Raw genomic sequence first — 13,033 nt, 5'->3', positions numbered from 1 at the left:
TCTAGGAGGATTCAGATATTACTTGATTTTTTTCTTCTTTATATCGAGAAGATAATACTTCAAAAAAAATAAAAGTCAATAAACGTAAACTACATAATAAAAAATAGTTAGCCGTTTATATTCATTATAAAAGTAAAAGTTTACTTAGTAAAAAGAAAAATATTTAAATTGAAATCTCTCAATCTTAAAAATAATTTCTTTTACCATTTAAATTAAATTTTAAGTAATTTTAATTAATCATGTTAAGATTTTAATTCTAAGATTAATATATTTATTTAGTAGGTTATATGATATAGAGTGGTGTAAACCTCTAACTTGCTTTTTTGTTTTTTTGACGTGAAATAAAGTCAAGATATAACGGGTGGTAAACTCTTTTTCACTTATTATATATTATACAAATTATATTTTTATGTCTCGTGTTCCGAAATTAGGCGGTTAATATAAATTACAATTTAACACATTTGATACTAGTATATAATCATGAAATTAACACAATAAAATAAAAATAAGGTTATTTTGTTTATGCAATATAGTTCTATTATTAAAAATTTCAAGAATATTTAATATGAGAATGTCAAATATGATAATTAACAAATTTAAATTCATGTTAATTTGATTAATGGAATATATGTCATACAGTACCTTTAATTATTTAACTGGCTCAGTGTCTAAATCAAATTTTGTAAGAAAAATATTATTTTAGATAGAGGAATAAATATGCTCTTGACTACATAACAGATAGGTGAATTTTATAGTGCCCTAGTAAATATTTTTATATAATTATTAAATAAAAAATTATAAAATTTAGATTGATTTATATAAAAAATATTATAGTCGGTTAATTTTATATAAAAGTTACATACTAATATACTTTATGTATATTGGATTCACATTTCATAATTTTTTTTGAATAAATATATTAAGATATTGAAAGTTACTATAAATTATGACACCCTAACATAGATAGTCGTATTTTTATATTGGATATAAAAATGAAAATTCATATGAAATGAACGAAAGAATTGGCATAGCAAAGTATAAACAGGGCAAAATGTGTAATCCCAACTTTTTTAATATGTCAAACAGGCTGCAAGGTAAGAACCTTTTATCTAAATCCGAAATCCATTTAATTAGGTGATGTAAAAGAATTGCCTGTCCTGATTAAAGAGCAGCAGAATTCGTGCAAGAAATTGTTCATTGCTTTACTCAATTTGCTGTTGCATTCACTTTCCTATTCAATCATAGCCATGGCAGGAAGTAGCTAGTGCTTTGCTTCATCACTGTTTTCTTTTATCAGTTTTTTTCTACACCTTTACTCACTGTGCTTCTCAAAGGAAAAAGAAAAAGAAAAGAAAACGGGGAAAAAACGTAAAGCTAACGCCTTCTCTGTATCACACACTATCAGTCTATCACTCACTCTAAACATGTCATTGTACCTTTTTATCTTACTTAAAAATTCAAAAGTCTCGCCTTTTTCACACTCTCCCCTCCTTTTTCTCTCTGCCTTCTTTAAGTTCAAAACTCTGCTTCATTCACGCAGCTCCCACTTAACTCCCCTTCACTATTCTCATCAACAACGCCACCTACCATTGAAGGCTGCATTTGATCTTTTTGCATTGTGTGCTCTATCAGCTGTTTAATTGCCTTTTCTCTTCTTTAGCACCCGAGCAAAAAGAAGTAATCTTTTGTTGAGCTATGAAAGAAAGAGGCAAAGCTGTGGAGGTGTTTAATGATGATCAAGAATACTATACTTCTTCATATTATGATCTTCCATGCAAGAAACACCCGTCTTCTTCTTCAGTTGGTATATGTGCTTATTGTCTTAAAGATCGTTTGGTTAAGCTTGTTTGTTCAGATTGTGGAGAACAAAGGCTTTCTTCTTGTTCTTGTTCTGAGATCTCTTCTAATCGCAATTCTTGCACTGTTGAAGTCGGCAGTGTTGGCCGCATCTCATTCTTGATTGAAAATGATAATCAAAGAAATGAAGGTAACTCTTCTTCTTCTTCTCAATTCCAGTCACAGGCAAATTCTAATAAACCTAAAATTTGTAGAGAGAAAACAACAGATGATGTTTTCTTGCTCAAAAGAAGCAGCAGTAGTTGTGTTGAGATCAAGAGAAAAAGTGGGTTTTGGAGGATAGGGAAGTTGTTTAGCAAGAAAAGAGAAAAGGGTAATAATGATAATAACAATAATAATAATAATTGTGAGAGAAGTAGTGTTGGTGGGTTTGAAGAAAAAAGTGATCTTTGGGTTGTTGATTATATGGGTGTATCCAGATCAAGGTCTTTATGTAGTTTCAGAGGAGGTGGATTTTTTGGGTCAGAAGATGGTACTTTTTCAGGTGCTAGAAGTTCTATGTCAGCTGCTAGAAGTTCAATCTCAGCTGCTAGAAATTCTGGTGTCAATGGTGGTTTACTTTTCGATCCTGATAGAAAAAGTGGCTTCAGTGAAGCAGAGCCAAGAAAAAGTGGGTATGATGGTGAAAAGAAAGATACTGTGTTAGATCCGGAAAAGCTTGATTCTTGTTATGGAACAAATAATCCCAGAAGAGTGTTTTCACTTAAAGAAGGCAATTTCACTACAATAGATGATTCTGGCTTTATAGACTTGAAATTCGATTTCCCATCGTCAGATTCCAAATCAGATTTACCTTATATAGTGAAGATGGGTGGTGGTGGTGCTTTGTCGGATTCAATCTCCGCTTTTGGTAGCATGAGAGGAGGCGACTTCCTTGCACAGGATCATTACAGCGACGGCCTGTTTAGTAATGGAGGTTCATGTAGGATTACAGTTAGTGATAGAGGGATCAAAAGGAGCAGGAAAAGTTTCAAGAGTTGGAGATGGATTTTCAGACCCAATCATCCAAATGCAAAGAAGAAAGAAGAAGATCAAGAAGACATTGTGGTGTCAAACCACACTTAACTTAGAACAAAGAATCTCATTACTGTGCTTCATTTTGTGTATTTTCTATGTGTATTTTGGTCACAATTCCATCTATGGTTTAAATTCTGTAGTTGTTTTGATCAAGTTAATTAAAAACACAAGTATCTAACAAGTATTGAGTTTAGTGCATGATGATTTAAGCCTCAAGATTAGGCAAAAAACAGAAGCAGAGAGTGTGTTATATATCTGTTTAACTACTGCTATGGATGTGTATTTCAACAATGAGATTGAGGGAAGGAGGTACATGTTGAGGGCCTGAAAAATGCAATCTTAAATAAGGTTTATCAGACCAAATGTTGTAGTTTAAATTGGCTCTTTAGCAGACATTTGATTTGGTTTCGAATTAGAGAAATGGCAGAGACCAAATTATTTCAATCCTTGCATGCAATGTAGTCTGCCTGCGTTATGCTTGCTGCAGATTCTCCTTCAAATCCAAACAATCATTGCCTCTCTTTTGATTGAAAATAAAGGGATAAACGACCAAAGAAAGAGTTGTATTGTTTACTGTCAATACGTGTGAATTATTCAACTTTGGAGTGGGATGCCAGGTCTAACTATTCCAAGCCCAAATCTTTTTCTTGATCTCCATCAACATGTTCTGTGATGTTATAAGCAAAATAGATTATACACAAATGAAATAATAATTTACAGTCTAAGCATTTCTTTTGAAAATAAATATGATACTGAATGGTGAGGTGATTATAGAAGTCATTGCCAAAACTCAAGTATTATCAAAGTAACATTCCCCTCTCCAATGCTAAGAAAACATGATACATAATGTTCCACTTGGTAGAACCTGTTTGTCACAACCCTGTCCTTCCTGAAATATACAAGAATTATAGTATAAATATCATCTTGTCTGTAGTTATAAACCTCGATTACTTTGTTTATAATAATTTGGTTGACTTGTGGGCACCAAAGAGCTGCCTATTGTCCTGTCGACATCCCACAGGAAAAAGAAGCAAGAATCATCAGAACTTTAGCAATTTGTTGGCTATTACTTTATTCTCAAGCTTCATACTCCACACAAGTAGGACTGGTTTTTTGATGATGATGATAGTGGTGGTTTGTTCTTCTTTGGTTTGCAGACTCGAGCTCTCTTAACACCAAAATCACTCATTTCATCAACTCACAAAGCTGAAAGATTAGGAGATAGAGAAAAGGAAAATACATGTGACAAGGCTTCTGTCAGTGTGTAGAAAAGATCCTTGAGCTCTTTCACTTCCCAATCAGGGAGCTATGCTTCCCTCAAGGCAAGCATTTAAATGCTTACCGTTCTACTTCACGTGATGATCATCCTCAGGATTGGACTTCCTCATTCCTGTTTTTAATCAACCTCTGTCTTCCAATCAATACTATTAGTTGAGAGGAATGACAGGCATAAAAAGCTTTGTGTACTTTGTTAAACTGAAACCCTTCTCTTTTTTTTTTTCTTCCCTCTTTTTCTCTTCTGGTTTTTCAAGATAAAGTGATGATCATCCTCAGGATTGGAATTCCTCATTCCTGTTTTTAATCAAACTGTCTTCCAATCAATACTATGTAATTGAGAGGGATGAGGAAAAGATTCGTTTCTCCTTCAGATGGTGTAGTAAGATATAGTGGTCTTGTTGCCGAATCTGTATCCTCAGATGGGGTACCTCCTATACTCCCCATTTTCGCCTTCCGCACTTCAACTCATGCTTTCAGGCAGAGTCATCAGGTTAGAGCAAAAGGGAGGGAAGCAAGTCTGCTAGTTATTTCTCTTGTAGTAGTTTGCCTTGTTTCATATGAAAATGCTTGACCTTAATCTTGTAGTGCGTAGATTTTTTTCTAATATATATCATGACAAACTTTTGACCAAAATCTAAATTCTTTAGCTTGCACGTCACTGGTGGTTGCTGGTGAGCCTGTTAAGAGATATTCAGTAATTCATCAAATACCATATTAAATATTTAGATTATTCACATGCTTAATCAAAGTCGTAAGAATATATTCAACATCTTGTGAATTTTTTACTAGCATTTAGAATATTTCCCTAAATTATAAAATGTCCACAAAACTTCTCCTAACTATGAAGCATCAGGCCTTGACAAGACCATCCTCCCCCGCCTTCCAGATTTCAGCTTCCCATTATCAGAAGGAAGTTCTCTAGCAGTTACAGTAGGGGAGTGGTATTGTCCTTTCATGTTTATCAAAGATCTCCACTTAAAGATCAGATGGACAAACCATAGTTGTCCTTAATGTTAATTAATGCATGCAATTAAAATTGGCTTTCAGGGAAGCTAATAAAAGCTCCAACGTTAAGAAAATGCTGTTTCTGTTGCACCTATGCGAACGACCTAAACCCAACATCTTCGGATCCTGAGGACCCATATCAGCAATTCGAGATTCAATAAAGTAACCTAAACTAATTTGGTTTGAATGGCTCTGCAATAACCACTTCGTGCTCTCCTTCCGGACTTTAACTTCCCACTAACACAACAAAATTCGACTCTTGTAATAGTAGGAAGTTTCACTGTTCTTACATATTTATGTTAAAAGATCAGGTGAGTAAATCGAGGTACTAATGATATGACATTGAGCAACAATATTGAAGGCAATGCTATGCCTGTGGATGTTTTTATTGGAAGAGAAGTGGCTACAATTGGTGGGAATAGAAGGCGGGCACATTGAGAGTAGGACTAAAAGCATTAGAAATGTAGGAGAGAAGTAAATTTGGGCTTGAGTTTTAGCAGTTCCTGAAAGAATGCTGTAGAAGTAAGAGAGAATGGAAATGAAACAATTCTGCTGGTTATATTTTTTATTTCATTTATTTATTTATTTTTGTAATAGTTTGCCCTGCTTTTATATGAAAATGCTTGACCCTGATTTTGCACAGGTTTGTAATTAAATTTCAGGGTAAACCGTTGACCAAAATCTTTTACTCTTTGCTTGCACTTTACCATTAGTGGCCAGTGAGCCTGTTAAAAGATATTCAATGATCCATCAATGTCAGAATAAATATTTTATATTATCCACAAGCTTAATCAAAGTCATAAGAACACATTTAATATCTTGTGAATTTTTCACCAGCATTTAGAGTATTTCCTCAAACGCTGTCAAACGATGACGAAACTATATAAATATATAGCAGTAGAAGTGTTGGTAATTCTCTTTCAATTTCGTACGAGTTCTGGAAACTTCCTAGCAACTAGGTATTTCATATATAATTCAACCTTATGAGAAGGCTAGAGATATGGAAATTGTGTTTAAAATAGATTGATATAACCTGGCAAGTCAGAAGAATACCCTCGTGAACCTTCCTAACAATTAATATACCCATCAGAAAACCTTACAGAATTTTTCAAGGTTCGACTATAAATTTCAATCTCAAGCCTCTAAACCTTCAAATTGTTTGCTATAAGTTATAACATTAATAAGGAGCGATATATTTTTCTTTGAGAAACCAGAAAGGGGAGACAAAAATGTATGTGACAAGACCCCTGTCTATGTATATAAGAGATCCATCAGCTCTTTCATTACCACCACCTGATGGTCCAAATTCTGGTGTACTAGTAATCCAAGATGAAGAAGACGTATCCACTTGCTGTTTTGGATTGTGCAAGAGCAATCTAGTAGCTGTTGAAGAACCAAATCATACCACAATGGCAAAGCTCAGCAGGCAAAGACTACCTGTAAGGACTGACGGTCTTTAACTGATGGTCACTGACCTCAGACTTCTAGATCATCACAGGCCTAGTTAGGAAAGAAGGAGCAACACCTCTCCCCTAAGGGAAAAGGCTGCTTCTACCTCTCCCTATCAGGAAATTAACGTTGGAATTGAACAAATTAGCAATAGAATCGTTACACTCATGTTGTATATAACAGAATGCATATTCATCTTGTAACTCAGAATACAGAAACAATACAATTACACATCATTGATTAATAAACATCTCAAGCCTTCATATTCAAATCTTTTCACATGGTATCAGAGCAGGATTAATCCTGTCATCATCTACCCAGTAAGATCAGAAAAACTTCATCATGTCTCACAGCGACCTCACAAAACTCACAAACATTGAGTTAAGAGGCAATCAGAACTACTTCGAATGGTCAAGGGCTGTGTACATCGGCCTTAGTGGTCGGAAGAAGCTAGGGTTCATAACAGGAACCCTAAGCAGGCCAGAAGTAAAGAATCCAAACCAACCAACGAAGGAAGAACTGGAGGCCATCGAAGAATGGCAGGCCACTGACCATATGGTCATGTCCTTGCTAACAAACACGATGGAGCCTCAGATTGCCAGATTGTGTATGCTTCTGGCATCATCACAGGCAGTATGGGCAAAAATGAAAAATCTATACGGCCAAGAACAGAATTTTGCACACATTTTTAATCTGAAACAAGAACTAGCCCATATCAAACAAGGGACCAAGTCCGAGCTCGCTCTGACCGAGTATTGACTCAGTGGGAGGAACTCCAGAGTTACCTCCCACCTACTGCCGACCCCGAAGAAGCGAGGAAGAGGGTAGAGCAAGACTTAGTTTACACGTACCTGGGTGGTCTCGACTCCACCTATGAAGCTCTTCGGTCTCAGATTTTGCTGTCTCACAACCTCCCTCGGCTCGACACTGTCATCGCCCTCATACAACAAGAGGAAACGAGACGGGTCACCATGGGAACGACGACACAGGGCCAAGACATAGAAGGGAGAGCTTTCACTTCGCACTCACGTAAAACGGCTCGAGGCAGGGGGATGCCTACTCACGTCGAGCGGTGTGACCACTGCAAAAAGCAGGGTCACACGTCCGAACAGTGTTGGCATCTCCATCCTCACCTCAGGCCGAATCACAGCAGAGGCGAGCGAAGGAGACAAGGCAACAAGCGGGATAGAGAAGAGAGGAAGGGAGAAAGGTTTGGCGGCATAGGAGTAAACATGTCGAAACCTAAAAATTTCGACATGTTTACTGGATCGGATGTAGCTAGCGGGTCGGACCTTCCAACCCGACCCGACACAGCTGCATTCGATCGACCCGGCTGCAGCAATCTGGACCAGCCCAGAGGTCATGGGCTCACCCGGCCTCATGGCCAAACAACAGCTTCTGGGCCAACCCAGCCCACACCAGCAACAGCAGCTCTTGGGCCAACCCAGATCCGACCCAGCCCAGCCCACCAACCCGCCCAGAAATTCATCAAACCGAAAATTCCCAAATTTTCTAAATAACTTCTCAGCTCCAGTCTCTTCTACAGCCTCAGAATTCAAGGGGGTCAGGTTTGGTATCGCAACACGCTACAAATAAATACTCTACTTGGATTATTGATTCCGGTGCAACGGATCACATGACCTGGGATCCGACCAAATTACATAATTTTGTCCCGACAAATTTCCAACATGTGATCGTTGCTAATGGAAATCGAGCTGAAATCTTTGGTTTTGGCTCATCTAAATTGTTTAATAAAACAGTACCAAATATTCTTCTTCTGCCTACTTTTAAATCTAATTTATTATCTGTTTGTCAAATCACCAAAACTTTAAATTGCAATGTTATTTTCTCACCATCTACTGTAATCTTTCAGGACAGACTCATCGGGAAGACGATTGGTGAAGGATACCTTCAAAATGGCCTATACTATCTCACCACTCCTAGTCAGCGTCTGACCACCACCAATTCCTCTAACCAAGGCTTATTGATGCATAGGCGGTTTGGGCATCCGTCCGACAAAATTTTGAAACAAATTTTCTAACTTCAAATAGATTCAAGCTGTTGTGATGTTTGCAAATTTTCAAAGTATACTAGATTACCTTTTCCATCATCGTCTACCAAATCAGAAAAATTATTTGATTTAATCCACTCTGATATTTGGGGACCTGCTCCCATTACCTCCCATAATCATTTCCGCTATTTTGTCACTTTTATTGACGATTACTCACGACTTACTTGGGTTTATTTACTAAAAGGCAAAAATGAGGTTTTTACATGTTTCCTCAACTTTTTTACCTTTATTAAAAATCAGTACAACGCCAAAATTAAAATTTTTCGCTCAGATAATGGCACTGAATATGTCAATAAGAACTTTTCTGAATTTTTTTCTCAAAACGGTATTTTGCACCAAACTACTTGCATTTATACTCCTGAACAAAATAGGGTTTCCAAAAGGAAAAATAGACATCTTCTTGAAGTTACTCATACTCTCCTTTTTCAAAATAATGTTCCTCACATATTTTGGTCGGATGCCCTCCTTACCGCTGCTTATCTCATCAACCGGCTCCCCAGCTCTGTTCATAACAATCTCAGCCCTCTGGAGCTTCTCAAACAAAGAAAAATTGACCTCAGTCATATTCGAATATTTGATTGCATTGCCTTTGTTCACATCAGACGTCATCATAAGTTGGACAAAAGTTGTGTCAAAACCATCTTCCTAGGATATTCCTCAGAAAAGAAAGGCTACAAATGTTATGATCCTACCACTTACAAATCCTACATTTCCCGAGATGTGATCTTTCACGAAACCACCCCTTACTTTCCTTGTGATCCCATTCCTCCCACAGTTCCCTCAGCAGATCTATTTCCCTCTAACTCTTCCTTTTTTGACAGCATTCTTCAGGATACTTCTTCCGCTCAGGAGCACCCCTGTGTGCCCATCGCTGGCCCTAGCCCTAACCCTTCAGGGGGAATGCCTTCCATTCCTGTGGCAATTTCTTCAGGGGGAGATCTTGAGTTACCAACAGAAGAACTTACCCTACGGAATGAGTCACCAATAGAAGAACTCGCCCTGCGAAGATCTACTAGACCAACCAGACCTCCTGCTCGGCTAAAAGACTATGTGTCCAATTCAGTATCGTACCCTATTCATCACTTTATTAGTTATAACTCTGTATCATCCTCATACAAGACCTATTTAAATACTCTCACATCACACACTGAGCCTACCTCTTTCTATGATGCCAACACCGATCCTGATTGGTGTAAGGCTATGAAAGAAGAGCTCCAGGCCCTTGAAAAAAATGAAACTTGGGATCTTGTTACCCTACCATCAAATAAAAAATCAGTTGGCTGTAAATGGGTATATAAGATCAAATACAAGCATGATGGTACCATTGAAAGGTACAAAGCCAGGCTAGTAGCAAAGGGTTTTACCCAAACTTATGGTGTAGATTACCAAGAGACCTTTGCCCCAGTAGCTAAAATGAGCACAGTCCGTATTTTATTGTCTGTTGCTACTAACTCAGGGTGAAGCTTATTTCAGATAGATGTCAAGAATGCATTTCTTCAAGGGTCCCTAGCCGAAGAGGTATACATGAAACTTCCACCGGGCCATACATTAGCCTCTGAGCCCTCCCTGGTATGTAAATTAAAAAAGGCAATCTACGGGCTGAAACAATCACCGAGAGCATGGTATGCCAAGGTTAGTCAGTTTCTCTTAAAAATTAATTTTAGCAAGTGTACCTCTCACTCTTCTATGTTTGTTAAACACATGCACACTCACACCATAATTATTTTAGTATATGTGGATGATATTATTATTACAGGAAATAGTAATAAGGAGATTGAAGAAGTAAAACAAGCTCTAAAGGAAGAATTTGATATCAAGGATCTCGGTCAACTAAATTACTTTCTCGGAATAGAAATAGCCAAATCTCATAAAGGACTATTCCTATCTCAAAGAAAGTATGTCCTAGATCTTCTGCAAGAAACAGGAAAAATAGGAGCCAAGCCTGTAGATACTCCAATGGAAATGAAAAACCGTCTCAATCTAGAGGATGGCGACCTTTTAAGTGACATAGGTCACTACCAGCGGTTGGTAGAAAAATTGATCTATCTAACTGTCACCAGGCCTGATATTAGCTATGCCGTAAGCATGATTGGCCAATTTATGCATGCTCCCCGTACTGCCCACCTGGATGCGGTCGATAGAATCCTAAGATATCTCAAGGGTACTCCAGGCCAAGGTATTTTGATGAAGAATAATAATAATGCTAACATCGTTGCTGGTTTCTCCGATGCAGATTGGGCAGATAGTTGCAACAAAAAATCAACCTCTGGGTTCTGTGTCTTTGTAGGAGAAAATTTGGTAACATGGAAAAGCAAAAAGCAATCAGTAACAGCAAGATCTAGTGCTGAAGCTGAGTACCAAGCCATGGCATCAACAGCTAGCGAGCTTGTTTGGATTAAGCAAGTGCTCACTGACATGGGAGTAAAGTGCAAGGATCCAATGGAGATGTACTGTGACAACCAAGCAGCTAGACACATAGCATCAAACCCAGTTTTTCACGAAAGGACTAAACATATTGAAGTTGACTGCCACTTCATAAGAGAAAAAGTCCAATCAGGAGAAATCACAACCCCGTTTGTCAGAAGCCACGAACAATTGGCAGACGTCTTCACCAAGGCCCTAGACAAAGCAAGCCACCAAAGACTTCTAAGCAAGATGGGTTTTATCAATTTATTCGCACCCACCTAGAGGGGAATGTTGAAGAACCAAATCATACCACAATGGCAAAACTCAGCAGGCAAAGACCACCAGTAAGGACTGACGGTCTTTGACTGATGGTCACTGGCCTCATACTTCTAGATCATCGCAGGCCTATCTAGGAAAGAAGGAGCAACACCTCTCCACTAAGGGAAAAGGCTACTTCTACCTCTCCCTATCAGAAAATTAACGTTGGAATTGAACAAATTAGCAATAGGACCGTTACACTCATGTTGTATATAACAGAATGCATATTCATCTTGTAACTCAGAATACAGAAACAATACAATTACACATCATTGATCAATAAACATCTCAAGCCTTCATATTCAAATTTTTTCACAGTAGCCAACCTGCCTTTCCCGCAGAATATGAACTTAAGAGTTCAGTTTACTAAACAAGCTGGAGAACATCGACATGTTTCTATAAACCGAGTCGTCTTCATCCCTGTTATGAATCAGCCACTATCTTCTAACCAATACTACTGCATAGAGCGCAAAGGAAGGAATACAGGGTATGCGTATCTCTATCACCTTTATTACCCTGAAGTTTTTCTTGTATTTGTAATCTTGATATAGAATACTAATTGGTCAATAGTACTCCACATTTCTAAGAGGCTTAATGATCTTTACATATTATATACATGGTTATGATAATCGCTTAAAATTCTTGGTTAAAATCAATTTCAGGGAAGCTTACAAGAACTCGAAGGAGGAGGACAAGACAACATGCTGCTTTTTCTTTACCTGTATTATTGATTTGAAACCACAACCTTTGGATCCTCAGGATATATATCAGCAATTCGAGATTACACGTAGAGACTGGGGTGGCTTTGTAGCCAAGTCTGTAGCTCCAGATGGGTTCCCTCCCCATTTCCTTAGAAGAAAAGGATGGCGAGTTTATACCTCAAGTCCACGCGAATTCGAGTTGAATGAAGCATCAGGCCTTGACAAGACCATCCGTGCCTGCCTTCCAGACTTCAGCTTTCCATTATCAGAAGGAAGTTCTCCGCCAGTTATAGTAGGGAAGTGGTACTGTCCTTTCATGTTTATCAAAGATGGAGCACTTAAAGATCAGATGGATAGGTCAAGATTCCACGAAATGACACTTGAGCAAAAATGGGAACGAATTTTCACCTGCGAAAACAACCATAAAACAGGTAATGCTGTGGCTGTGGATCTTGTTGTTGAAACTGAAGCAGTTGCAGTAGGTGGGGAAGAAATCTTGCATGACGAGAAGAAAGTTGTTGATGGGGTGGTGTGGTTTAGGGGACTTGATATTGTTGGAGGAGAAGCTAGTGTGGGTTTAAGTTTAGCAATTGTCGAGAGAATGAAATGGGAGCAGGTAAGATTTGGTTGGATTGATGGGTATGAAAGAAAAGTGAGAGTGACAAAATTAGAGGAATTTGGAGGCATTGGTGAGTGGAAGAAATTTGGTTGCTATGTTTTAATTGAGAGATTTGTATTGAAAAGAATGGATGGAAGTTTGGTGCTGACCTGTGAATTTAGGCACACTCAGCATATTAGGACCAAATGGGAATAAGCATAAAAACTTTCCTTTTTTTTCTTTTTTTCTTAAGACCAAAATTTCCTTTAATTTTAAATTTGAGAAGACCTGATCAAAATATTCAACTGGTTTGTCTACATGTATATACATGCA

At 37.8% G+C, this 13,033-nt stretch overlaps 2 protein-coding genes across 2 annotated transcripts; both read left to right on the top strand.

Moving 5' to 3' along the window:
* Positions 1-1,296: 1,296 nt before the first annotated feature.
* On the top strand, positions 1,297-3,058 carry LOC8264526. The gene has a single exon (XM_002514484.4). The coding sequence runs from the start codon at positions 1,696-1,698 to the stop codon at positions 2,920-2,922; it is 1,227 nt and encodes a 408-aa protein (XP_002514530.2). The 5' UTR covers positions 1,297-1,695; the 3' UTR covers positions 2,923-3,058.
* Positions 3,059-6,315: 3,257 nt separating this feature from the next.
* On the top strand, positions 6,316-12,993 carry LOC8264524. The gene is made up of 4 exons (XM_048373000.1): positions 6,316-6,536; position 7,061; positions 11,720-11,888; positions 12,064-12,993. The coding sequence occupies exons 1-4, from the start codon at positions 6,387-6,389 to the stop codon at positions 12,914-12,916; spliced, it is 1,173 nt and encodes a 390-aa protein (XP_048228957.1). The 5' UTR covers positions 6,316-6,386; the 3' UTR covers positions 12,917-12,993.
* The last annotated feature ends 40 nt before the right edge of the window (positions 12,994-13,033 follow it).

The sequence above is a fragment of the Ricinus communis genome, chromosome 4, assembly GCF_019578655.1.
Source record: "Ricinus communis isolate WT05 ecotype wild-type chromosome 4, ASM1957865v1, whole genome shotgun sequence".
NCBI classification, from domain to species: domain Eukaryota; kingdom Viridiplantae; phylum Streptophyta; class Magnoliopsida; order Malpighiales; family Euphorbiaceae; genus Ricinus; species Ricinus communis.
This window is presented reverse-complemented; position numbering and strand designations above follow the sequence as displayed.